Source organism: Heptranchias perlo, chromosome 26 (genome assembly GCF_035084215.1).
Source record: "Heptranchias perlo isolate sHepPer1 chromosome 26, sHepPer1.hap1, whole genome shotgun sequence".
Taxonomy (NCBI): Eukaryota; Metazoa; Chordata; class Chondrichthyes; order Hexanchiformes; family Hexanchidae; genus Heptranchias; species Heptranchias perlo.
Window position 1 is genome coordinate 16,585,159 of NC_090350.1, and position 27,404 is coordinate 16,612,562.

The 27,404-nt window shown below is 43.6% G+C and overlaps 1 protein-coding gene across 3 annotated transcripts in view; it reads left to right on the forward strand.

Moving 5' to 3' along the window:
* Positions 1-1,594: 1,594 nt before the first annotated feature.
* LOC137342522 (angiopoietin-2-like) overlaps positions 1,595-27,404 on the forward strand; it is a 142,806-nt gene continuing 116,996 nt past the window's right edge. Inside the window, exons 1-2 of one of the 3 annotated variants that reach the window (XM_068006454.1) lie at positions 1,595-1,831; positions 14,731-15,645. In XM_068006454.1, coding sequence (XP_067862555.1) covers positions 15,346-15,645 — 300 coding nt within the window. In that variant the 5' untranslated portion in view covers positions 1,595-1,831; positions 14,731-15,345. The remainder of the gene's footprint in view (positions 1,832-14,730; positions 15,646-27,404) is intronic. The other 2 variants (XM_068006452.1, XM_068006453.1) reach the window with 2 other exon arrangements.

The following is a 27,404-nucleotide window of genomic DNA, read 5'->3' on the forward strand; positions in this document are numbered from 1 at the left end:
GGAATGAATGGTGGAATTGACTGTCAGTTCTCAGCTAGTGTTGCCTCTTGGAAAATGCACATGACTAGCCTGAAGACAAATCTGCTTCTGATATTTCCCCGGTCTTAACCTCCACTTAATATCTGTTCACAGCATTGCTGAAGAGATTGCCAGTTTAGTGATAACTGAACCTGGAGCTCTGATACTCCAACATGGTCCATAACTGAGCTGGTCCTCCTTACCAGGTTACTCTTCCATGAATTAAACTCGGCGCCTCCTGCTTTTCAGCTGAACATTTTCTCCTCCTTAACTGAGCCACTTTTTCTTTTTAACCTTAATTCCTCCTTATAAATGGATTGTTTCTCATGGGAGTCTGTTGAGCCATTACTTTGCTGTATGCTGAGAATTGTGCAAGTCACCTATAGAAACACTAATGTGAAGAAAACTGCAGAGGTAATAAGCCAAAGCAACATGTGTCTTCGATATCTTCAGCAGTGAAGTAGGTCTGTATTGAATTTAAAAATGCTTCTCGGTGCCGTTAGGCTACATGCACTCTTTCCACATACTTGGCACTTTTGGGCAAGTTCATAAATTTAAAATCAGCTAACCAGCTAAGCTGTATGTGTTCTGGTTGATTTGGAAGCAGAACCATCAGTCACTATATTGCTGTAGTAAAAATTAAATATGTGCTATTTGGAGAAGGGCAAGGCTAAAACAATTTCAGAAATTGAAAAGCTGGACTTTTGACGTACTTATATAAACGCCTCAGGGGAATGTGCACTGTAACTTTAGGATCAGCAGAATGAAATGATGTCCTTTGCTATTAACATGTCTTACATGTCTTAAAACACATGAGTAAACCTGAGAGAAATGGGTTTAAAAGATCTACACTCTGACTTTCTTTATTTTTCATTAGAATCAATAAGGCTCTGTGTGTTGATAAACTTAAAGATTAAATTACACTCTACTTTTTTGGCCTGTTTTCCCTTGTCACCTTTAGGTTTCACTCTCTGATATTCCCCATTCCTACCTGAGTCGTATGAAGAGACAGCCGACTATCTCTCTCCACCCCCAACTCTGGCCTCTACCTGTGGTGCTCTGTAACCAGTTACAACAATGTACCGATAAATGATGCCGGTTGTCTCACCCCCCACTTTTTCCCCTATTGCCTTTTCCTTCAAGTGTTTGGGCAACGTAACCTTCTACGAGCTGGATTACCTGGGCACTCAATTGCGCTTTATCAGGAGAACCGCATATAAGTAAAAGGGTTGTGGAATTATGGAACTTTTTGCAAATTTGCACATGGACTGTTTTGTACACTGTAAACTTAAAATAGCACATAAGTGGAAGTTGCAGAACTTTTTAATAGTTTTTCTTATTTTGAAAATATTGGAAGACAATTTTTGCTTGCTAGACAGACAAATCCAGTAGTTTTTGAATCGCTATAGTACGTTTTGAGTGATTTTCAGCGAGTTCTTCCTCTTATATAAACAGGGTTTCTGGCAGTTCCTAAAGAAAATAATTTTTTGGCAACCTTTCAGGAAGTGCTGCTTGAAGTCATGTATGGAAATCTGGGCAATTTACTCTGATTTCTTGGTTCAGAACAAACTCATTTCATTCTGCTCTCCCTGTGCTTTTCACGAGTTTATTTTGAAAACCAGGTTCCTACTCCTCATATAGACTTATTATTCACCGTACCTGAACATCTACAGAGCTATTTCAGCCAGATGAAGCAGTAAGGCCACAAACAATAGCACTGTATACTTCTCGCCATGAAACCCGAGCATAGCATTTAAATCTTTTTCACTGTGATGGAAGCATTTGAGCAGCTGGACATTTAAAACTCAATAAGGTAAGTGTTCTTTGAAGTCTCAGAGGAGTGCATGTGCCTGAATCTTTTTTTTCCTCCTGACTGAATTTTTCTGGTTCAGCTTGAGGCATAGCATCACATATACAAAACAAGTCTGAGGAACAGAGCTGAAAAACAATTTGCAGTGAGGATCATTAGGAAGTATAAGCACCACAGACAGTGGGGTGCCTGTGCACTTAAACCAATTCAGAATTTTTAAGCTGCTGAGTCATAAAAAGTACTGGCCACTGCCTGCGGGCAAGTTCTTTTAGTTATTTCTTTTTTGCAGTTTCGCTTTGCTCCATTGAAAAATTAACATCGCTGAAATCTGGAAGAGAAATTCAAAGGGGAAAAATAAGTCCTTCAAAGCATCTCAATGAATCTTTGACATTGGTGTCTTTGAGCAACTACTAATGTAATTGATTGCTTCAATTTGCATGCTAAGTTTTTTTTTATATATATATATTTAGTCCATTGTGATTTGGTCATGGTTAAAAGCATCCATGTTATGAAAACAAATTTTGAAAGCACTGTATACGTTAAATATAAATAGGCTGCTTTGCTTTTTTTTATTCTCATTCTGCAATTCCTGATAATATGAATTGAATTTGAGCACCAGTCTCAAAATGAAAACTCAGGCTTGCAGTCAAGTCAAGGGGAAGATTCTGTTCGTGCACTGTCATCACATCAGTTTCCTTGCAGTCCAGTATTTCAGCTTTTAAGAGCCTTCAGATGGACAACATTGCTTCTGTTATTTATCAATCTAAAAAAAAAGAAATTGGATAGGGACAGAGGAAAAGATACAGGTTTTTCCACCTTCGCACCCATTGGGACCAACACAGTCCCGTTGGTTCCTGGAAGCATGGAGCAAGCTATGTGCAACCCCATATCATTTATTAATATCAAAAAACCTTCCAAAATGTCATTTTTTATTTATCAGTCATATTTTGCATACTTTACTCTGCTGTAATTGATGTGGCACTGGTTAGATTATTGGATTTGAAAATATGATCTTTCTGACAGCTGTTTTTCCCCCCCCCCCAAAACCATATTATGCACAGATCTTAAATAATATCTTGAATTCTCGCAGACCACAGGAACAATTGGTTTGGGACAAGTTTTGCTGGAAGCTAGTGCCACAGATAATGCGTTTAAATCTTGAACTACAACTTATACCTTTAATAAAGGGAAGGTTGCTAATGTGTTTTGAAAAGGACGAAAGAAATGGCTTTTGACTTCAGGGATCACATTAAGGTTTCAAGCAAACTGAGTGCTTCCTTCTTCAACTTTAGTGGCATATGTTTAAAGTCGCTCACTTGCGATACATTACTTATTCAAAGGTCGTTGTAATGCTGCACTTTGCATGTGGTGTTAAATGAGACTAATTTTGATTTGAAATGGGCTATTATTGTCACTGTTTAACATGTGTTGATGTCTGTTAGGTTAGTACAGCACAAAACATGGTTTAATTAAATACACTAAATAAATTGCGACCTTTTAAAAATCAGGGTCCTTGTTGCTGATCGCTATCCGTTGACACCTGCTGGAAACTGCACGCGTTTCAATGTTGGGTGAAAAATGAATTATGATCAGCAGCACTATGCTCTGTGGCTGAATAAACTACCAACGCTCACTGTGTCGGCTCACCTATCTAACTCAGCATATGCTATCACCTCCAGGGGTGCAGCAGCAAAGGAAGAATACACACATAGAAGTGACAACATAGAAATTGGCCATTCCACCCATCCAGTAAATCAGGAAGGAAAAAAAATGAGACTGCCACAAAGAATTAGCTGTCACTAGTTCTCGACATAGATCCGATGCTTTTATACCTGACCTCAGGTAGCTTTACAAAAATTGACATTCCCTGAGCTGTACCTGACTAAAATGTATTGTAAAGTCCTCATTTACACATGCTCCAAGTTATCGTCCAGCAATATTATTTTAAATTCACAAGCTTTCGGAGGCTTCCTCCTTCCTCAGGTGAACGTTGTTGGAAATATTGCTCCCAATAGTCATTTTGCGTTTTCTTTTTCCCTCTGGGAGTTGCTTGTGTAATTCATGATTTTTTAAAATAAATTGCAGGCACCCGGAATCTCAAGATTCCTGTCCTGCTGTGAATTGGAGTTTGTTTTGTATATTTTTTAATCAGTTTTGATTGAATCAATAAATCAACTATTTTCAAGGTAGTGTGAAAGTCACTTAGTAATTTTTTTAACTATTTGGGCAACAGTGTTTGGATACCATTGGGCCATCTCTGCCCACTCCCTGCAGTTAGATCCTGCAGTGGGATAAGTCAAGAAAATCATCTTTGTCCTAGCCCAGATTGTTGGGTTAGAATCTGACACAATTTATCTAATTTTTGTATGTGAGACTAAATTATCATAATTCATGAATAGGTTATCCAAAATCCCAGAATGATTTTATTGCCAAAAGTTCGTAAAAACAGTTCTTGCAGTCGGGGAAAATCTGTTCTCTAATTATGATGTGCAGATGCAAATTAGGTCATATTAATATAATTCATCAACATATGATCCTAAGTAGCATGGTAAGCACATTTCAGAGTTTTGTAAATATAATACAGTATTTGCTTTTGCTAGTTATGAAGGAAAGTCTTTTATCTAATTAACCTAATGTCCACATGCAAATTCAATCTAATTTACATGATTAATGATGGTCATCTCAAATAGAATAACAAGTGAATTCTCCAAGTTTCATGAAAGTAGGACATAGTGTTTTTCAGCTAAGATGCAAATGTATCCTGCAGTGTAATAACATTTAATTCCTCACATGCTGAACTACCAGTCTCAGCCAGGTCACTTTGGGGAAGATGGAGAGCAGGGGTCAGACACATCCACACAGGGAGGAAGGGAAGTTGGAGCAGTTGATCATGGAATGGCCAAGGCAAAGGTGTTGGAACCTCTTTTCTGCCTCTGTCATGGTAGAGCATACCGAGTGGGAAAAGGAATATAGGAACAGGAGTAGGCCATTTAGCCCCTCAAACCTGTTCCGCCATTCAATAAGAGCATGTCTGATCTGTTACTGAACTCCATATACCCGCCCTAGCCCCATATCCCTTAATACCTTCGGTATGTGGTTGATTCTGAGCTGCCCTCTGAAGTGGCCTAGCAAGCCACTCAGTTGTCAAGAAGGCAGCTCATCTCCACCTTCTCAAGGGCAATTAGGGATGGGCAATAAATTCTGGCCTTGCCAGCAATACCTACAATAAAAAAAAAAATTCTTATCAATCACAGATTTAAAATTAACAATTGAGCTAGCATCAACTGCCATTTGCGAAAGAGAGTTCCAAACTTCGACCACTCTTTGCATTAGAAGTGTTTCCTAACTTCACTCCTGCCAGCCCGAGCTCTAATTTTTAGGGTATGTCCCCTAGTCCAAGACTCCCCAACCAACAGAAATAGTTTCTCTCCACCTACCCTATCAGTTCCCCTTAATATCTTGAAAACTTCGATCAAATCACCCTTTAATCTTCTAAATTCCAGATAATACAATCCTAGTTTGTGTAATCTCTCCTCGTACATTAACCCTCAGAGTGCAGGTATCATTCTAATAATTCGACGCTTCACTCCCTTCAAGGCCAATGTATCCTTCCTGAGGTCTGGTGCCTAGCACTGAACACAGTACTCCAGGTGTGGTCCAACCAGGGTTTTGTACAGGCAACTTTAAGGAGAAAATATGGAAGTGTGAAATGCCAACAGTAATAATGCAATGGACATTGATCGTTCTCTGCAGAGTAGAAGTGAGGGAAAGAACTGATAAACTATTGCACCCTTGTGCTTTCACATGCTCCAAATACGCTGGAATCCATGTGTATTTTCCAGTCATGAAAGAACTTCAGGATCATGCTCACTTCCATGGTTTTACAAGTCCTATCAAATATGTGCATTAGTCTCACCTGAGTACAATTCCCATCTCTTTTTTGGCATGTTCTATAAATTACGATGGTGGGAGCTGACAGCACTATATAAGCTGCTTCTTTGTAAAGCGCTTAAAGATGTATATATTCTACTAAACCAAAGTTGCGAAAAATGTAATGCTAATTGCAGATTTCAAGAGGGTTAAATTTGCAAAGATGGCAAAGGACTTGAAGCGGGTCAATTGGGCAACCCTTTAGCGTCAACTGGTCATTGCATTAATGGTAACTGAGCCTAGTCTACTTCAGTGTCCTGAGAGTCAGAAGGAGGGCACATGGGTAAACAAAGGCAAAGTGGCTTACTGATCAAGGACCAATTATATTTATCAAAAATACTACAGCAGACTAAAAGAAAATTGCTGCCAGGAGTACCGGGAATGGTGTTGAGCTCAGCAACGAAAAGCTGCCATCAAAGCGGCCGAAAGATAATTGGAGAAGAATGCTGTTTATAATTAGAGTAAAATTGTCTTTAGCTATATTAGGAGTCAGAGAGTGATAAAGGAGTGCACAGGACCATTAAAGGATTCCTCAGAGCAGATTCAGGTGAACTCTCTGGAGAAGGCAGAGCTTTCAAATGCCTATTTTACATCAGTTTTCACTCCAGTAGACCCTGCTTAGTTACCATTAATGTATTGTAGAGTTGAACCTAAAGTTGCAAGTGTCAAAGTGGATGGGGATATCAGCCTGGAAAAAAATAACTGGAATTAAAACAGATTGTGCTGCTAGTTCCGACGGCATTCAACTGATGGTTAGGGCTATATGCGACACCAGACCCACAGCAATGTGGTTGATTCTTAATCGCCCTCTGAAATGACCGAGCAAGCCACTCAGTTGTACAATCTCACTACAGAAAGTCACAATAAGAATAAAACCGGACGGACCACCCGGCATCGGACCATTAGGCACCAGACATGACAAGGCTAACCAAGCCCAGTCGACCCTGTAAAGCCCTCCTCACTAACATCTGGGGACTTGTGCCAAAATTGGGAGAGCTATCCCACAGACTAGTCAAGCAACAGCCTGACATAGCCATACTCACAGAATCATACCTTTCAGCTAACGTCCCAGACTCTTCCATCACCATCACTGGGTATGTCCTGTCCCACCGGCAGGACAGACCCACCAGAGGTGTATACAGTCAGGAGGGAGTGGCCCTGGGAGTCCTCAACATTGACTCAGGACCCCATGAAATCTCATGGCATCAGGTCAAACATGGGCAAGGAAACCTCCTGCTGATTACCACCTACCATCCTCCCCCAGCTGACGAATCAGTCCTCCTCCATGTTGAGCACCACTTGGAGGAAGCACTAAGGGTAGCAAGGGCACAGAATGTACTCCGGGTGGGGGACTTCAATGTCCATCACCAAGAGTGGCTCGGTAGCACCACTACTGACCGAGCTGGCCGAGTCCTGAAGGACATAGCTGCCAGACTGGGCCTGCGGCAGGTGGTGAGTGAACCAACACGAGGGGAAAACCAACTTGACCTTGTCCACACCAAGCTACCTGTCGCAGATGCATCTGTCCATGACAGTATTGGTAGGAGTGACCACCGTACAGATCTTGTGTTGTGTGGCACTACCACCGTGCTAAATGGGATAGATTCAGAACAGATCTAGCAGCTCAAAACTGGGCATCCATGAGGTGCTCTGGGCCATCAGCAGCAGCAGAATTGTATTCCAGCACAATCTGTAACCTCATGGCCTGGCATATTCCTCACTCTAACATTACCAACAAACCAGGGGATCAACCGCGGTTCAATGAGGAGTGTAGAAGAGCGTGCCAGGAGCAGCACCAGGTGTACCTAAAAATGTAGTGCCAACCTGGTGAAACGACAACACAGAACTACATGCATGCTGAAAAGCAGAAGCAACATGCTATGGACAGAGTTAAGCGATTCCACAACCAATGGATCAGATGAAAGCTCTGCAGTCCTGCCACATCCAGTCATGAATGGTGATGGACAATTAAACAACTAACGGGAAGAGGAGGCTCCATGAACATCCCCATCCTCAATGATGGCAGAGTCCAGCATGTGAGTGCAAAAGACAAGGCTGAAGTGGTTGCAACCATCTTCAGCCAGAAGTGCCAAGTGGATGATCCATCTTGGCCTCCTCCCGATATCCCCACCATCACAGAAGCCAGTCTTCAGCCAATTCGATTCACTCCACGAAACAGCTGAGTGCACTGGATACAGCAAAGGCTATGGGCCCCAGTGCTGTTGTGCTGAAGACTTGTGCTCCAGAAGTAGCCATGCCTCTAGCCAAGCTGTTCCAGTACAGCTACAACACTGGCATCTACCCAACATTGTGGAAAATTGCCCAGGTATGTCCAGTCCACAAAAAGCAGGACAAACCCAATTCGGCCAATTACCGTCCCATCAGTCTACTCTCAATCATCAGCAAAGTGATGGAAGGTGTCGTCGACAGTGCTATCAAGCGGCACTTACTCACCAATAACCTGCTCACCGATGCTCAGTTTGGGTTCCGCCAGGACCACTCGGCTCCAGACCTCATTACAGCCTTGGTCCAAATATGGACAAAAGAGCTGAATTCCAGAGGTGAGGTGAGAGTGACTGCCCTTGACATCAAGGCAGCATTTGACCGAGTGTGGCATCAAGGAGCTCCAGTAAAATTGAAGTCAATGGGTATCAGGAAGAAAACTCTCCAGTGGTTGGAGTCATACCTAGCACAAAGGAAGATGGTGGTGGTTGTTGGAGGCCAATCATCTTAGCCCTAGGACATTGCTGCAGGAGTTCCTCAGGGCCGTGTCCTAGGCCCAACCATTCACTCCACGAAACAGCTGAGTGCACTGGATACAGCAAAGGCTATGGGCCCCAGTGCTGTTGTGCTGAAGACTTGTGCTCCAGAAGTAGCCGCGCCTCTAGCCAAACTGTCCCAGTACAGCTACAACACAGGCATCTATGCTTCATCAATGACCTTCCCTCCATCATAAGGTCAGAAATGGGGATGTTCGCTGATGATTGCACTGTGTTCCGTTCCATTCGCAACCTCTCAGATAATGAAGCAATCTGTGCCTGCATGCAGCAAGACCTGGACAACATCCAGGCTTGGACTCATAAGTGGCAAGTACCATTCGCGCCAGACAAATGCCAGACAATGACCATCTCCAACAAGAGGGAATTTAAGCACCTCCCCTCGACATTCAACGGCATTACCATTGCTGAATCCCCCACTATCGACATCCTGGGGGTCACCATTGACCAGAAACTTAACTGGACCAGCCACATAAATACTGTGGCTACAAGAGCAGGTCAGAGGCTGGGCATTCTGTGGCGAGTGACTCAACCCCTGACTCCCCATAGCCTTTCCACCATCTACAAGGCACAAGTCAGGAGTGTGATGGAATACTCTCCACTTGCCTGGATGAGTGCAGCTCCAACAACACTCAAGAAGGGATCATCAGAGATACTTTGTATGACCACTTGGACAGAGAGTGAGTTATGAGACACTCTGAACATAGCTTCTGGAAAAAAAACGATCATGTCTTACCAGCCTGGTTGACTTTTTTTGAGGAGGTTACTAGGTTGGTGGATGAAGGTAGCCCGGTCAACATCAAATACTTGGATCTTCAAAAAGCTTCTGATAAGCTGCCACGCAATCGGTTACTTCATAAGATAGAGTCCTGTGAGATTGGTGGGCAGAAGCTGGGTTGACTAAGGAATTATTTGCACTCTTGTACACAGAGGATTGTTATTAATGGCGGTGGTTCTGCATGAAGGCCAGTTACCAGTAGAGTCCCACAGTGATTAGCATTAGAGCCGTTTCTCTTCACTATTTATATTAATGATATGGCTGAAGGCATTGGGGGAACTGAGCGCAAGTTCTTGGATTTGTGCCAGTGTTAGAATCTTTGATGAGAAAAAAACAACTGCAATCTGATCTAGATGTGATGAAGGAATGGGGCTGCATCTGACAGATGACATTTGATTTAGATAAATGTTTTGTTATGTACTTGGGTAGCGCTAATGCTAAGCATGTGTATATTATGCAGGGTTCGGAACTAAAGTATGTTAAGCGGGAAAGAGACCGAGCTGTTATAGCACCTGAGTTTCTAAAGGTTCACAATCAATGTCGTGAAGCTATTGCAAACGCAAATAGAGTGTTAGGATGTAATGCTAGTATAATCCAATACAGTCCCCACTGCTTATAATGGGCATATTGGTGTTAACACAATTTGCTCGCTATACACGGTGCATGGTTAAACCATAATAGGTTGTGCCATTCTCCAATGTTAAGCCTTCACATTTTGTTTTTATAATGAATGGCTTTGTCAATGTGATGGCTGGAGTGAGTGACCTCTACAATTTGCACTGCATTTCCAGTTCCTGCTATACACAGCGCCTATGTACAGATGAGCCCCCCACAGCATCGCACAGTTGCTTTAACAGAATGAAGCTTGCTAACATATTCTCGACAGCAATAGCCATGGAATTCTTTTTATGGCTGAAATCGAACAGTATTCAGGTACTAAGTACTAAACAGCCGCCTGTGAATTCACGGCCCGTTTCGACTGCTCGTTTCCCTCTTCCTCTCTCCCCCTTCATGGCTCTATTTTGATGCCTTTTATGAAAAGAAGTCTTGTTGGAACTCGTTTCATTCTCGGCTGGAATCCAATTATTGAGGCAAAGGGCCCATTTCACAAATGCTTTAGTTAAAGGGTATGCATTCTACTAACGTTTTGCAGGCATAAATCAGTAAATACAGGAGATTAACATGGAGCAAATTTATTGAGGAACCTATTGAACTGCCCAAAATAGCCACATGCTTAATATGTTATAAGTGGTGCCTTTGTAACTGACCCATATTGTACTGGGAAATAGTTAGCGATATTGGTAGCTGCCCTTGATAAGCATGGATGGCATAAATGGCGGGGATTGTACATAACAAAAAGCACAATAGTGTCCTTGGACAAAACTTTGGTTAAGCCTCATTTCGACTGCTATGTCCATTTTCGTCCTCTCACTTGTTGGGTGATATAGAGGCCCTGGGAAAAAGTTCAGAGGAGGGTGACTAGATTGATGCCTGGTTTAAAAATCCTTATACCACAATAGCCTTAGAGAACTGAATCTTTTTACTCTAGAAATGCGTAGACGTTGGGGAGATTTGATTGATTTCAAAACAATGGATAGTCTATTTGAATTAGATATGTTAGGGAGAACCAGTGGACCATGTGTATAACTTAAATAAGTCGAGAACTAGGTTAGATGCCAGGACGTTTTTACTTTTCGCAGAGCAAACAAGATGCCATCTCATGCAATGAGTCCAGATTCGCTGCAAGCATTCAAAAGGGAGCTGGACAGGATCCTGGCTGTGGCTGATATGACAGGGTACAAAAGGATAGTTGTGATGTGCCTCATGGTCACTGTTGTTTTCTGGAGCTTATTTTGGTCACCTTGGAAAGTGGGAGAGGAATTTCCCAGATTATTTTTTCCTTGAGTATGCCTAGGGTTTTAAATTTTTTTTTTTGTCTCTCCCAGGAGATTACATGACCGCTGGTGGATGGGGAGCATTGGGGGCCGAGATGCTCAGTTACAACATGCTTTTATGGGTCAGGGTCAATGGACCAGTTGGTCTTTTCCTGTCCAACATTTTTGTATGTTCTTACCAATTCAATTCTGCTGCCATAGACTAAAATTGGTATTAATTACATTAGGAGCCACATGAACACTTTCAGGTTCAATATCATTCTTTCCAGTACTATCATAACATGTATGTTGTTCACGCACTTCACTCCCCAATAACCTAAGTACAGTACAGCCAATAAAACAGCACTCATAAGTGAATTAAATGAGCTTCAGTATTAAACATAATGGGCTCAATTTTAAAAGTGAAAAATGGGAGGGTTGGGGGCAGGGGTGGCATTGAAAATGGCCATCATTTCAAACCCACCTCCAATCCGCCCATTTCCGGTTTTCACAGGAAGAGGGGCGGGGCACCAACCATTTCAAGGAGGCTTCAGGCCTCCATTTTTCTGGACTTCCCGATTTCAACCCAGTGGGGGCTGAGATTCCTGGGCCTCCTGTTTTACGCCTCGAGAAGGCCCGAGACTAACAGGTAGGTAGGTGCCTAGAAAGGCACAGCTTGTGGGCCTGGAGGAGTAGGAGTGCTTCCCCCAGGCCCAACAAACATACCTGCACATCACAGACCGCACCCCCCCCCACCCCCGATCGCAGACCCCCAATCCCTGACCCCGATCCTCCCCCGACTCCGATCCTCCCACCCCTACCCTCCCCCTCACTGATCGTGGACCCCTGCGATGACCCCAATCCCGACACCCCCCTGTGACTGACCCCTGATCCCACCCCCATGACTTACGACCCTTGTGCCAACCAATGCCCACCCATACCCTCGTGCCCACCCATGCCTCCGTGCCCAGCCATTACCCACCCACACAAACAAAGACTTACCTGCAAACTTACCTGAAGACGTCCTCTCCCTGGCTGGTCTCCGGTCTGACTGAGACCAGCCTGTCACTCAGGCAAGTCAGTCGGACGGGAAACCGACAAAAATAAATAAAAGACGTCATTACGTCAAAATCGTAAGGACATCTGGAAAACCCATACTAATGGGTTTCCCGTCCTCAATTTGATCCCCCCGCCACCTTCCCGGCTCGGTTTTAAAATGCCCCAGAAATTTGGCGCGCATATGTTTGGGCACGTGGGGGTGGGGGTTGGGGGGGAGTGCTTAGGGTACATTACCTACACTGGAATGGTGAGGCCCAAGGCTCCTCAGATATTGGGTCATGGGCCTCATTATAATAGAGCCAGCAAGGCGCATCAAACCGCCAGCAAGGCGCATCAAACTACCAGCACAGAGCAATGAAAATCAGGCCACTGCATTGGGCCTGGGTAAGTGTAGTCCGGGGGTCAGGTTGGGGATTGGGGCTTCAGGGAATGCGGAGCTGAGGATCGGGGTCCGTGAATCTGGGGGGCTTGAGAATGTGGGGCTGGGGATCTGGATCTGGGTCGGGGGGTCGGGACATGGATCGGGGATCCGAGCTGGGGTCAGAGATTGGAATTGCCTCTTGCTTGTCCTTACCCAATATTGCAGGCAGTGCACTTCCGGCCAGAAATATGCGCACGCTTCCTGCCCGCCATATTGGTTCCTTAGTAGTCTGAGTAGTGCCCAAAAAGTGGGTGCTGTGTTCACCAATTTCTAATCCAAAATATTTTAAAGTTTTAGGTCTGCCACACTTCAAAGTATTACACTTTGCTGCAGATGCAAAACAATCTTTAAAGAAAATAAAGCCACTCAGATCTTGGGGAGGAATCAGTTTATTCTCCTTTTGCAACAATTAGACCCCTGTGGTCTTAAAGAGACACAGCTGTACTTCTGTGGATTGAGTGTTACATGATATTACGCTCCTATCCTTATAATACAACTTATCCTGCGGCCTACTATGAGCAATGCCATGGGAGATCAGCTAGTATGAATTGAAGTGGTGTCTTTGGCAGAGCCATGAGGCAATAATTGAAACTCTGAGTTCTGTCAGTGAAGAACATTAATGGCACTTCAGCTTTGCAGCATTTAATTAAGTGTTCTACCTCCCTGTCAGCCATCTATTTTCCCATGTGCATTATGAGGGATCAGCAAAAGGTTTGAAGTTAAGCTTACACCAGTTCATTGCATGCTTTATTATTCTTGTCCAATTTTTACCAAGTCAACAAAGTGCATCAGTCATTAAAATAACATGTCCTGCTATTTTATCAATGTTTTGTTTGATGGTAAATGACTGAAAGAAAGAAAGACTTGTATTTATATAACTCCTTTCATGATCTCAGGATGTCCCAAAGCACTTTACAGCCAATAAAGTACTTTTTGAAGTGTAATCACTGTTATACTGTAGGAAACATGGAAGCCAATTTACGCACAGCAAGGTCCCATAAACAGCAATGTGATAATGACCAGATCATCTGTTTTTAGTGATGTTGGTTGAGGGGTAAATATTGGCCAAGCACCAGGGAGAATCCCCCTGCTCTTTTTCGTGTAGTGCCGTGGGATCTTTTACGTTCACCTGAGGGGGAGGTTTAGGTTCAACATCTCATCTGAAAGACGACACCTCCAACAATGCAGCACTCCCACAGTACTGCACTAAAGTGTCAGCCTGGGTTATGTGCTCAAGTCTCTGGAATGGGGCTTGAACCCACAACCTTCTAACTCTGAGGCAAGGGTGCTACTGACTGAGCATGAATGCATTTGTCAGTGTTTATTAGTTGTCCTTAAGTGTTGAGTTAGCAATCTCAGTTGGCAAATTGGTGGGGAGGAGTGAAAATGGCTTCGGACGAGGTAATATCAGCCAGGGATCCTGCTAACGATCACTGTCTGGTGACCTTTGCTGGAAAGTGTGCAGGTATGAATGTTGAGGGAGGAAGGGATTGGCTGTGATTCCTCCCACACTCCTGCCGACACTTGTCTATGTTTATCCATGAAGAATGGTAGTGGATGGGTGGCAGTGTTATTTTTTAAAATTCGTTCATGGGATGTGGGCGTCGCTGGCGAGGCCGGCATTTATTGCCCATCCCTATTTGCCCTTGAGAAGGTGGTGGTGAGCCGCCTTCTTGAACCGCTGCAGTCCGTGTGATACTTGAATGATACTTCAGTGTGAGTCAGGGGAGTTGGGGAGAAAATTGGAAGAAAAAACAAAAATTTGTTTTGAAGCTGCAAATGGTGACAGTTGCCTCTTAAAGAAAGGTCAGGTCATGCCTTTTGCTCTCCTGCAGCACTAATATTTGTGGCTGGGTCAGAAGAAAGCCTAACTGTCCTTTGGGAGACTTTTAAGCACAAAGAGCCTGTTCAGGCTGATAGGGTTAAATGATTATCCTTAAATGGGTTCTAAAGCCTCCCATAGGAGAAATTGTAAATCTGATACTGAATTTTGGTAGTATGTCTTATAGAGTATGCAACACACTTGCTGAAAATAAACTTTGCACACTTCTGTTCCTCTAAAGGTGATGGACATTTGCCCTGAATTTCACTGATGAGCTGATTTACTGCCTGTTGCCTGAAAACAATGTGGGCTGGACAATGATGTAAAATATCCCTTGTTATCGGAATGGTGCATTAAGATAAACTGTCAGATCCTGTGACGAAAGCTACTGAAGGAGCAGAGCGTGTGCTAATTTCTTGCACATTCTTGTGGTCAAATCAGCTGGTGAGATAGAGCCACTGACTCATAACCTTCCTACACCAAGCATCTCCTTCCATGCATGGGACTCAGCCCAACTTGAAGGGGGAGAGACCTTACCAACAGGAGCAACTGAACATTTCCTGCATTTGTCAGTGCAACGTGGGCTGTGAGATATAGGAAGCAATACTGAGCCTTATCATTGAGCCACAGAGGGAAAACAAATTCTTGGCAACATTACATAAAGCCAGTGAACTGTCAGAACAACCCGTCAGGAGAAGCAGTAACTCTTTTTTTCCGAATCTATGACCAAGCAATTCAATAGTCAAAGAGCCAGAGAAAGAGAAGAAGTTGGTTAAAGTTTGAAGCTTTTCCTTTTTTGTTTCCCTGCACATATCCTGTTTTACAAAAAGCTCAGCTGCAGTTGGAAACCATCAGAATGTTATCGAGCTACTTGTCATTTGTGAGTTGTGTTTGTACATTCCTGGCTATGTCAGGGTACAGCTCCTATCATAAAGGCACAGACAATTTGGATAAGCGCCACCATCGGATTCAGCATGGACCCTGCAGCTATACATTTCTGCTTCCCGAGATCGAGAACTGCCAACCTTCCCCTGATTACCACATGTCTAACTCACTCCAGGGAGATGCTCCTCCACCAGTGGAACCCAACTGGTCCCTAAAACGGCTGCAGCAACTCGAAGGCATCCTGGAGAACAACACACAGTGGCTGCAAAAGGTAAGGACCATCGTAGCTTTCATCGTTCTTGTGTCACAGTACAGTTTCTTCCGGTTGTCCTATTGCTGCCTGCCCATATGCTCATCCAGAACCATGTGGCAACGCAGCAACAATTACATTTAGTCATTCTGATGCTGTGAGTCATTTTCAAAACATTTTGAGTATCTGTGTGGATGGATTGATTATGTATGGATGCAAAAGAGCTAGAAATGAATATAGTAAAACAGTGCTGCAGGGATTGAAAGAAAGCTTTTGACATAACTGTAAAACAAAAATAGTCCATTCAGACAATAACATTGCAATGCTGAGGCTCCTGCACGAAACTAACGCAAAGCCTTTGTTTGAATCACTTAAAAACTTCACAGAAAATGTAATATTTGTGAAGACAAAAACAGCTGCTACAGTAAATGAATAACCTGCAAAGTTTGTAAGGACAACAATGTCTCTGATATGTAAAGCTCTGCTTGTTCTGAAGTACATTCAGACTGACAAATTTAAAGCTCATTAATATTTTACGTTCTGAAAATTATTACGTAGGTGACAGTAGGTGCCTTGGAGTGATTGCCAGTTGGTAATTCAATCAAAGGAATTAGACAATGTCATAAGTTGTGAAAGTGTAGCTGGAGGGGTTTATATTGGTTAACTGAAGCCATAAGATTATCTGACTGCTTGCAATAACTGGTATCCACTTTTATCTTTAATAATAGATCCTATATTCATTTCAGGTGAGTTTTTTTTTATTCATTCTTGGACATGCTTTAGTGGTTGTGACTGCAATCATTGCAGATGTTGTCTGTCAGTGCACTCATGGTCCTTGATGTGAGATAACGTTAAAACAAGAGGATTATTGATTACAGCATTATTACTGCACATTTCTCAAGGAATAACCGGCAGTTGTTTACCAGGAAATGCCACATGTCCTGTTATATATTAACAAACCTCTTTGTTCCTTGGCTGTTTATTCTCGATTCTGTGCATCTTCTTTCTTAAGTTAGAGGAAAATAGTATGAGGTGTGGGGTGTTTTTAAAGTGTGGTAAGAATGTGGAACGCATTACCACAAAGAGTAGTTTAAGCAAATAGCACAGATGCATTTAAGGGGAAGCTAGATAAAGACATGAGGGAGAAAGGTATCTTGATAGGGTTAGATGAAATAGGGAGGGAGGAGGCTCGTGTGGAGCATAAATGCCAGTGTAGACCAGTTGGGCCGAATGGCCTGTTTCTGTGCTGTATTTTGGATGTAACTCAATGTTCAGTTCCCAGGTCAATTGAGTTTTGCATTTACATTTTACTGATCGGCTTCCAGGAGCTGGAAGGAAGCTGATTTCCACTCAAGTGTATGGCAGCCTGCCAGAGACTGGTCACTCAGATACATCTATGGAGCAGGTCCATTCCTGCTCGAAACCTAACACAGCACGTCTCGATGGGGCTGCTTAGATGCCTGGTAAATGAATGATGTGTCGTCTCAGCGAGAATTTACATGCAGTACGGGGAAGAGTACTTTAGATCGAAAACCTCCCCTATGGTACTGTCCCCTTGAAAGAGGTGACAAGTCACCCCTGAAAGTAACAATTATTCTACAGTTATAAATAAGGATTCACTTCAGGACATTTCCTTTCATGAGTAATGTATCTTTTTAGGGATCAAAAAGCTGCAGAGGGGAAGTCCTAGAATGGCTAAATTGGATTCAAATCAAGTTCTGTTGGAAGGTCTTTTCTTCCTTGTTCATCAGCTGAATATTTATAAGAGTGAGAAAACATGAATTTGCCAAATGTCACTTAAGGTGTGGCAATAGAGTGGACATGTAGAACATACTGAGTTGTGATGATTCCACACCTATAATGAATGTGCAGATGTGAATCCAGTGTAACTCCATGGTAATACCACTAGAATATAACAGGGTAGAGTTTCTGTTTTGGGTACAATCGGTAATTGGGTGCAAATTGTGCCCGAAAATTGTGCCGATTCAGTTACAGTTCAAGTTTCCGCTAAAATCCATTTGCATAATCTTCCATGAACCAGCGTAATCGGGCAGCGTAATAGAACGTAATTGTTTATCTTTTCTCCTTTGTAATAAAAAATATTCATTGGTGTATCTAAGAGTGGTAACCTGGTGTAGTTTTATTTCTACAGCTGAAAATGGGTTTACCACAAAAAAAATAAGCATTTTTAATTCGAGTGTCTAGTCCTGCACCTTGGAGAGACCTGATTTTAAATCACTGAAAATGACTTAAAATAAACTATACTGAACCATTTACTACTTTCATTGGTGTGCACGAGTCAGTTTCTTAGCAAATGAAATATTTTCTAATATGTAAAAATGTTTAAAACGTGCCTACTAGTGCCTGTGCGCCTAAGAAAACAAGCTTAATTTGCACTCCCTCCTCGAATGGCCGCAATCGATGGAAACTCGCCATCCTTGTTATTTCGATCAGGGGGCGTGGCCAGTTTTGTGGGCCGGCTTCACCGCCATGATTATTGAACCAACGTAAAAGATCGCAGAAACTCGAATTACGCCGGACATTACGCTCAGCGTAAATCGAGTTTCCGTGATCTTTTGCGCTGGTTCGGCCGGATTGTGCCAATAAAACCAACACAATCGAGCGGAAACTCTACCCCAATGAATGTATTACCTGCTCACCACATGGCGTGTGACCAGGATCAACATTTAATTTGGGATACTTACACTTCAAGAGCCTGATCAATGGGGGTAAAAAACAAAAACTGTAATTTCTGCAAATGTGAAATAAAACCAAAAAAGATCGAAGCTGCTCAGCAGGGTTGCCAGCATCCGTAAAGAGAAAAGATAGATTAATGTTTTGGGTGGAGACCTTCATCTGAACCTTGACAAACTCTGGTGGAAGATCGAACCTGAAATGTTAACCTGTTTTTTGCTCATTACACACACTGGCTGACCTGCTGTGTGCTTCCAGCATTTTCTGCTTTTGCTTCTGATGAAAGAGGAATGGCAGCTGGCTGCAAGGAGCTTGTTACTTACTGGCTGAGACTTTGAGGAGCATGCACCAGCAGCCAGGCACCAGGTGATTGACAGGCCCAAACACGAATAACGGGGTGTCGAGTGATCGTCAGTCCCATGTGTGAGCGAGGAAATAGCTGCCACCTACTTGCAGTTCAGCAGAACGGGATTTTTGAAGGGATCTCAAAACCAAAAGGAGCAGTTGTCCAAATTGCATTAAATGACATGTTTGACAGACAGCCTGAGATACTATGAAAACACTGTCAACCTCACATCAAATGAACAGCAGCATATGGTGGATATTTAGTGTGGTAAACTGGTGGTCATTATATGTGAGGTTAACTGAGCCACTTTCAACCATGCACCCAAAATTTGGCCGTGAGTTTTAAGAATTTTTTTAAATATCTGTGTATAATATACACATCCCAATTTTGGATTTTTGTTTGAAGATTTATCGCATTTCTTCTACTTGTCAAAAGTATAATCCAGCATTTATTGTGTTTGCAAGTATCTTCAAATGAAATCCCATTGAAAAAATTAGTCCTACACAAATACTGAGGTATTTATTCAGTATTTATGTAATATATGCCTGTCACAATCCAGATGTCATACTTCAGAGTCACAATTCCATTACAAATGCAAAACGATTTTTTTTCAAAAAGAAGTCAGTTATTGATCTGGAGCCAGATATTTCCAGTTACCCGCTGGCCTTTAGGGTTTACAACCAGATACAATTACTTAACTTTGCCTGTTTATACAATATTCCTGCAAGAATTACTTGAGCAGTGGCTTTAAAGGGGCAGGCCATGTTAGCAACTAAACATCACAACTGTGCTGCATTCCCCAGACTACCTGAAAGCAAATGCTATGAGTGATCTACTGGAGCGTGCATGTGTTTGTGCGCGCGTGTGCCTGTGTGTGTATATACATATATATATATTCCAAATATATGTGTGTTGTCACCGATCTATGGTTTATATTATTAAAAATCTTGTGTCTGTGATGTATGTTAGTGTGATTGTATTAAGCCTCCAACATTGGGATTGGTTCATGATAATCAGGTGATACGATGGACCAATCAAATCTCCACAAAAGCACATAAGGTAGCCATTTTTTCTCAGTTACTCTTAGCTTCCTTCCTTTTCTATAAATAATATTTTCCCCTTTGTGCCTATGTGAGCACAATGATAACCAGCCTCCCTGTCCATCAATCCCAGCTCCCTGGCCATCCAATGGCTCAGTTGGTGTCACTTTCGCCTCTGAGTCAGAAGGTTGTGGGCTCAAGTCTTATACCAGAGGCTTGAGTACATAATACTAGATTGACACTTCAGTGCAGTACTGAGGGAGTGCTGCACGGTTGGTAGTGCCGTCTTTTGGATGAGACATTAAACCGTCTGCTCTCTCACATGCATGATAAAGGTCGCATGTCAGAAGAGCAGGGGAGGTCTCCGCGATGTTCTGGCAAACATTTATCCCTCAACAAACACCTAAAACAGATTATCGAGTTACTTGTCACATTGCTGTTTCTGGGACCTTGCTGTGCGCAAATTGGCCGTTGCCTTTCCGACATTACAACAGTGACTACACTTCAAAAGTACTTCATTGGTTGTAAAGTGCTTTGGGATGTCCTGAGGTCATCAAAGGCATTATATAAATGCAAGTCTTTCTTTCATCCGCCAACTGCCCAACTCCCTTGTGCCACTGATTTTTTCCACTCTGACCTATGCCTCAGGTTAACAACGCCACGCGTGATCACTTATGGATCAAAGGCTAGTAAGGAGTTGAGGTACAGATCAGTCATGATCTGTTGAATGGCGGAACAGGCTCAAGGGGTTGAATGGCCTGTTCCCATGTTTCTGTGCAACTTGTAAGTAAAAAAAGTAACTGCCCACCTGAGTTGCTACATTCATTTTTGTACAAGTTACAAATTTGCTACCTTTTCCATGAATAACAACAAAGGCTTCAATAGCCACATTACCTCAAAACTGTGGAACTCCTTACTTCTGTTCAGACTTCCATTCCTCCCACAATATACAGGCTTTTAAGCTTGCCATGATATATTTTAAACTTCCTAATTTACAGTATTTGTCTTCTTTTATTATATTTTTGAAACTCAGTGGTGTCCTGCATGGTGGACCTTGCCCATTCACCTAGATTTCTCAAAGAAAAATGTGAAGAGGATTTCTTTGATGGTCGGGGCATAGGAGGTCTGTTGTGCAAAATCCTCTTCACAAGTACTTCAGACACAATGCGAATCAGCAGGCTTAAGATTAGTTGAGAGTTCTTCCTTTCATCTTATCTGATTGATATTTGTGCTTCTTAAAAACTGATGTACACAGATAGGGGGAGAAAGGTACACAACAGACTGATCTGCTAAGGGATCCAGCTGGACTCTGGATCCTGTCTAGTTTGTGTGATTTTTGTTAGGAAGGTAGGGGTGGTCTTGGCCTCTCCTGGTGTACCCTGTGCATAATTGGTGCTAAACTCCACTACATCTTGTGTGAATTTAAACATTCTAACATTTAAGTTAATATATTCTGAGTTTGTTTAGTTGTTGCTGACTTTTAGTGAAAGAAGACACATAGTTAATGTGAAACTGATAATCTGGAACAATGTTTGAGACTGTGGAGCCCAGTTTATCTCAGCATCTTTAAAGTTTCTGGCTGGAGGACAGCAATGGTTCAAAGTTCACCTCTCTTGTATGTTGAGATCAACAATCTCTGCTGGGTCCAATACTTTGTTTAATATACGGCATGTGTCAAACAAGCTGCATGGATAGCAGTTGCCTGGAGTAGTCCCATGGTACCTTGTTGTCTTAAACTTGCTGATCATGGTGCTTCATCAAATATTACTTGAAGTTCCGTACTTTGCTCATAGCTGTGGAATAATTTGAAGCCCCAGTTCACCACAGTGACCAAGGGATGATGGGTTCTCTCACTTGTGAGCAGGACCTTTGTAACCTTAGTTTGTATTTGTGGCCCTTGTGGCCTATGTGTACTTCACATTCATGAAAGAACAATGGTAAAGACGATGTCCTTGATATTCCATGGGGGTTCTGACAGACTTCCACCAGATTTCATGGAGGAAACCTGCAGAACCCCGAGGGAAATAGTGGAGACTTTGGGAGATTCCTCACTGCTTTGTAAAGGGTAAATGATGGCTAGAGGGTGGAGCCAGGGTCAGGAGCCCCGAGGACAGGGAATTTGGGTTCCGGAAGGTTATTTGGGACCCAGGATTTCTGTGATAAGTCAAGTAAATGGAGATGTACTGGCTTCCACTAGGGCATATGTGAACCCCAAGGAATCAGCCTGGACTCACCCCCAACCGTCCCTCCCGCCCCCATCCCCTGTCCCCCACTCTGAAGAATCTCAAGGCTTTTTAATTTTTAAAAAATTGGGTGGATTGGCACTCTCGCTTATGGGGCAGATTGGAACATTGGTAAAGTTTTGAGGGGATCCTGGGCAACTCCCCATTTGCAGGCGAGGACTGAAGTTTCTGGCAGTCACGGCAGGCAGGTGCCAGAGATGCATCTGAACCGATGCTTGTGCTCGCCTGACCCTTTCTAATGCGGTGTCCTCCCGCTAACCCCTCAACCTCCAGCAGGATCAGAGTTGGAGGACATAATCAGGTGCGATCCCAGTGCAGCTGCCGGGATCATGGCTTGAGAAATTTCGGGACCTCTGTGGTTGGGATCATGTCCCTATCCGCTAGTCTATTTCTCTCACTGAGGGGAAGGTCTTAGCTTCTACCATCCCTTCCCTCTCCTGGGTGCCATGATGTGGAGATGCCGGTGATGGACTGGGGTGGACAAATGTAAGGAGTCTTACGACACCAGGTTATAGTCCAACAGTTTTATTGGTGGTTTAACGCAAGATGTGGAGCTTACCATTTGAGCACATCTGTTTGTGTGAACCTCGTGTAGGGCCTTTGTACATCAATGTGCAGAGACTTTCACTTTTGACAACCACTCAATACCTTTTTAAAAAGTTTATTAAAAAGGTTGAGATTTACAGAGCTGGAAGATTATTGAGGAGCACAGGAATGGTGTCATGAATCATAAAAGGTGACTGACAGCAATCGATGCCATGTTCATAGATGAAACAGTTATTAGGGGAACTCTTTGGGGTCGATTTTAGCACCTGCGATCGGGTGCGTTCCTGGAGGGGGGCTCCGAAAATCGGGGATTCCTGGGGCGGGTCGGGAGCCCGGCTCCAACCCTCCCACTTCCGGGTTTCCCACAGATGCGCTGACATGCGCACGCAGCCCCCGCATGTGGGACTCCCGCAGGCAATTAAAGCCGGCGGGGTGCCACTTAAGCTATTTATTTAGGTATTTCAGATTGTTTACAGACCTGATTAACGAGATATTTCAGGAGGGTTGGGATTTTACACACAACTGGGACTGTTTCCCGTACTGGGGGAAACACTCCCAGTTCAAATGGACGTGTTGCAGCCATCAGCCTGTGGCAGCTGCAAAGGTCCATTTGATTGGTGGGGGGGGAGACCCTCACTCATTGCAGGAGGCGGCTCTGTCACTTTGGACAAAGTTTGGCCTCCACCACCCTCCACCTAACATTAAAATTCACAAACTTGCGCACTTACCCTGGGGTCCAGACACATGTACCTACCTTGCGGACCCCCTCAGATGTACATCTTCCAGATGGGGGCCGCCGTAGCTGCAGTCATGACCTCCTCGGAGGGCGAACAGCATCACCAGCCTCGCCGGCCAAGCCGTCCACCTCTGACACGTGGAGCTCCACAACACAGTGCTGTGACACATCCACCTGCACAGCAGGAGGGAGGGCAACTGCGGAGAGAGATGCGTCACAGAGGGCACTACCCTTGCCACAGGGTCCGCAGACCGAGGCTCAGCTTCCTGGACCTCTCTAAGCAGCAGTGCACACGGAGGCTCAGAGTCACTCGACATGTAATCGTGGACATCTGCAGCCTCCTTCATGCCGAGCTGCTCCCGGCTGGCCCGAGCACCATCTTCTTACCTGTCGCTGTCAAAGTCACCACTGCCCTCAACAATTTCTCCTCCGCATCCTTCCAGGGCACCACCGGGGACATCGCTGACGTCTCTCAGTCGTCTGCACAAAAGAGCTCTGCAAATACACCTACACCCACTCTGCAGTGACACAATGGGTGGCATCAGTTGTGGGTCTTCATTGTGATCCTCAGGAAAGAGCATTATTCCACAAACCAGACATGATTCGCAAAGACGTGACAGTAGTGGTGCCAATATAATATGTAATGTGAGTTGCTCAGAAATTAAATATAAGGAAAAGCCATGACAAACCCTCAAACACCCTTGTGCATCCCCTTCATGCTCACGACATGTTTGCCTTACGCTGCCTACTGCACATATGTGATGCATGCCCTGTGGCTGCAGCACAGGTAGTGGCAGGTTGAGTGAGGCTGACTGTGAAAGAGATGCATGAGAGGGTGAGGATGAGATAGAGCCATGAGATTGTATGAGGATTGGGTTGAGTGGTAGTGGCGGGATGAGTACTGGCGAGGTGAGTAAGTGCAAGTAAGATGAGGATGAGGTTTGAGTGGGTGTGATGGGTGATGTGACAGAGTAGTGTTGGCAGTGCAGAAGGAGATGTGGGGTGGGGGCGGTGATGTGGCAGACGGAGTGTAGGGGAATGAGTAAGTGTACTCACTTTGGCTGACCTACTTAGGTCATTGCAGGCCTCCTGCACTGTATGCAGGTGCGCGATATGTTGGTGGTGCAGGTGACCTCCTCTGCCATCTCAAGCCAGGCCTTCTTGGTGGCAGAGGCAGGCCGCTTCCTCCCACCCGCCGGGGGGAAGATCTCTGTCCTCCCCCTCCTCCTCACCCCATCTAATGATACCTGGAATAAGGCATCATTAAACTGGGAGCAGCCTTCCCCCTGGGCTGCTCCATGCTGTAATTTTTCCTATTTCTTGCAGCATCTGTCAGTGGAGGACTGCCCCTTTAAATAGAGCTCCTCCAGCTGACGGACCTTACTGCGCATGCGCAGCCCGCCCGACGCGCAGATCAGCAGTGGGGAACCCGGAACAAGAGTTAAGTGGATCCAATCAGTTCGGGACAGACTGATTTCACCGGGCGCGTGGGCCGCCCCCCCCCACCAGCTGTGAACCCGCCGCCCTGGTAATATCGGGCCCTTTATCTGTATTGCACATAACACAGATAAGAACTAATACAATAAATAATCACTTACTCATGCAGGAGAGCAAATGTAACCTCAACAAGTTAGATTATTTATTGGTCTGAAATCCTTAATTACTGGACCAACTTGGAACATTTCACCTCTTGTCAGCCCCAAGATACATGGCAGGAGACCCTTGTACTTGTGGTCCTATATCATTACAAATCTTCTGTAATAAATATTTTTCTGTAAAAATCTGCCAGAGCAGCTGAAATCTCAAAAGGTGCATGCCATGATATGAAGTATTGCACCTGCAAGTTGGTAGCAAAAAAGTTCTTCTCTGTTTTTGTAGCATTTAAAAGTTAACAGCACTGCAGTGAATTAAATCTGATAACTGGGCATTTCAACATGAAATAATCTGAAATGATTTAAATGAGGCTTAGAATTTCTGCGATATTGTCTCTCTTGTTCCAAGAATTGTTGCTTGTTGGGGAGTTCATGTAAAATTATAATCACAAAGCGCAGAACAGCTTGTAGAACTACATATCCAAACTTAAATTGTGAGGAATAGAATTTGTTGACCCAGAGAATAACTGGAAGAGAATCCATCTGGCTCATAAAAACATGTGTTTCTCCCTGCTGGAAACTCTATTTGCATTCCTGCAGTGTTCCCATAACTTTTAGCCTCTCTTATTGAAAGGGTCAATTTAGAACTTGTGTGTAATTGTTCTTTTCATCAGAGATATTCTTGAGATTCATCAACAAGCTATTATCAAAATGACCTATCCTCTAGACTATTCTTTAGCAGTCGGTCATAATACAATGTTTTTTCTCACATTAAGGTCTCTTGATCTCTGTTCAGCTTGCGTGCAATAGTTATTATTTTATCTTCTCCTATTTATGGCGTCCCCACGCCATGTACCAATATCCTGCAGGCAAGCAACCGGCCGATAGAATCATAGAATCATACAGCACAGAAGGAGGTCATTTGGCCCATTGTGGCTGTGTTGGCTCTTTGTAAGAGCTATCCAATTAGTCCCACTCCACTCTTTCCCCATAGCCCTGCAAATTTTTCCTTTTCAAGAATTTGTACCCAATTCCCTTTTGAAAGTTACCACTGAATCTGCTTCCACCACCCTTTCAGGCAGTGCATTCCAGATCATAATAACTCACTGCGTAAAAAAAATTCTCCTCATCTCCCCTCTGGTTCTTTTGCCAATTACCTTAAATCTGTGTCCTCTGGTTACTGACCCTTCTGCCACTGGAAACAGTTTCTTCTTATTCACTATCAAAACCCTTCATGATTTTGGACACATGTACTAAATCTCTCCATAACCTTCTCTGCTTTGAGGGGAACAATTCCAGCTTCTTCAGCCTTTCCATATAATTGAAGTCCCTCATCCCTGGTACCATTCTAGTAAATCTCCTCTGCACTCTCTCCAATAGCTCTCTCTAATTTATTGCTAAGAGGTGCTGAGAATTACATATCCTTCGTTGTAAGCTCTTGCCCTGTGAGGGAGTGCCCAACTATTGCTCACTTACTTCCATTCATGGTCTAGTTTTGGATGGTCATGAGGACACTATAAAAGCAAATGTATTCACAATTCAGGATACCAGCAAACCATGAAAAAAGTCAGTTAAGAATTGCAGAAAATTTCACTGCTTTTTTTTTAAACAAATTTTTGTTCCACACATGGGATTTTTTTTAAAGGGTGTTGTACTGGAAAATTTTACAAACCTGGCACAATGCCTTGCAAGTCACTTTACTAGACAACAATGACCCTGCTAAATTAAACTACTGATGAGGTGGAGAGTCACTTGAGGGTGAAATTACCCCCCCCCCCAGTATTAGCCAAGAGTTCTCCTGTTTGTTTTTTTCTTTGTATTTAACAAGCCCATTAAAGAAATGCAAGAGTGCATTGCTTGTAAATGTAATGATTTCTGAGAATCATCGGTTGTTAATTACAGCGAAAAACAAGCAAATTCCCATTTGGAACAGCAGTAGGCTATACAGCCTGTCGAGCCTGTTACGCCAATCAATTAGATCATGGCTGATCTGTACCTCAACTCCAGTTACCTGCCTTAGCTCCATATCTCTTGATACCCTTACCTAAACTGTCGATCTCAGTCTTGAAAACTGACCCTGAACGTTCACAGCCTTTTGGGGGGTGAGAATTTCAGATTTCTCCCTCCCTCCACTGCACCATCAGTGGCAGAGCCTACAGCCGTCATTTCCCTGCACTCTGGCCCTAAACTTTGCTTCCTTTTTCTCACCTTCAAACCCCACCCCCCTCTAAACCTTGCCTTGGAGCACCTTCTTTAACTCATTTTGCCCCAAATGCCACTCAGTGTCCATCCTCTTTCATGAAGCTTTATGTTAAATGTGCCATTGTCCCAAAGCCAGTCCCACAGTTGCAAGTTTAGCTGCTGGGATAGTGCACAATGCAGATTAATGATTCCATGCATTGCAATTTTTGTGAATCTGTTTTATTTTATTAAGAAATGTAATAGGAAAGTGGGAGGTGTTCCAAAAAAGAATTTAACGTGATACAGAACCAGTTTATACCCCTAAGGGGCAAGAGCTCTACTTGCCAAAAAAAAAGCCATGGACGACAAACGAGGTAAGGGACAACATAAAACTAAAAGAAA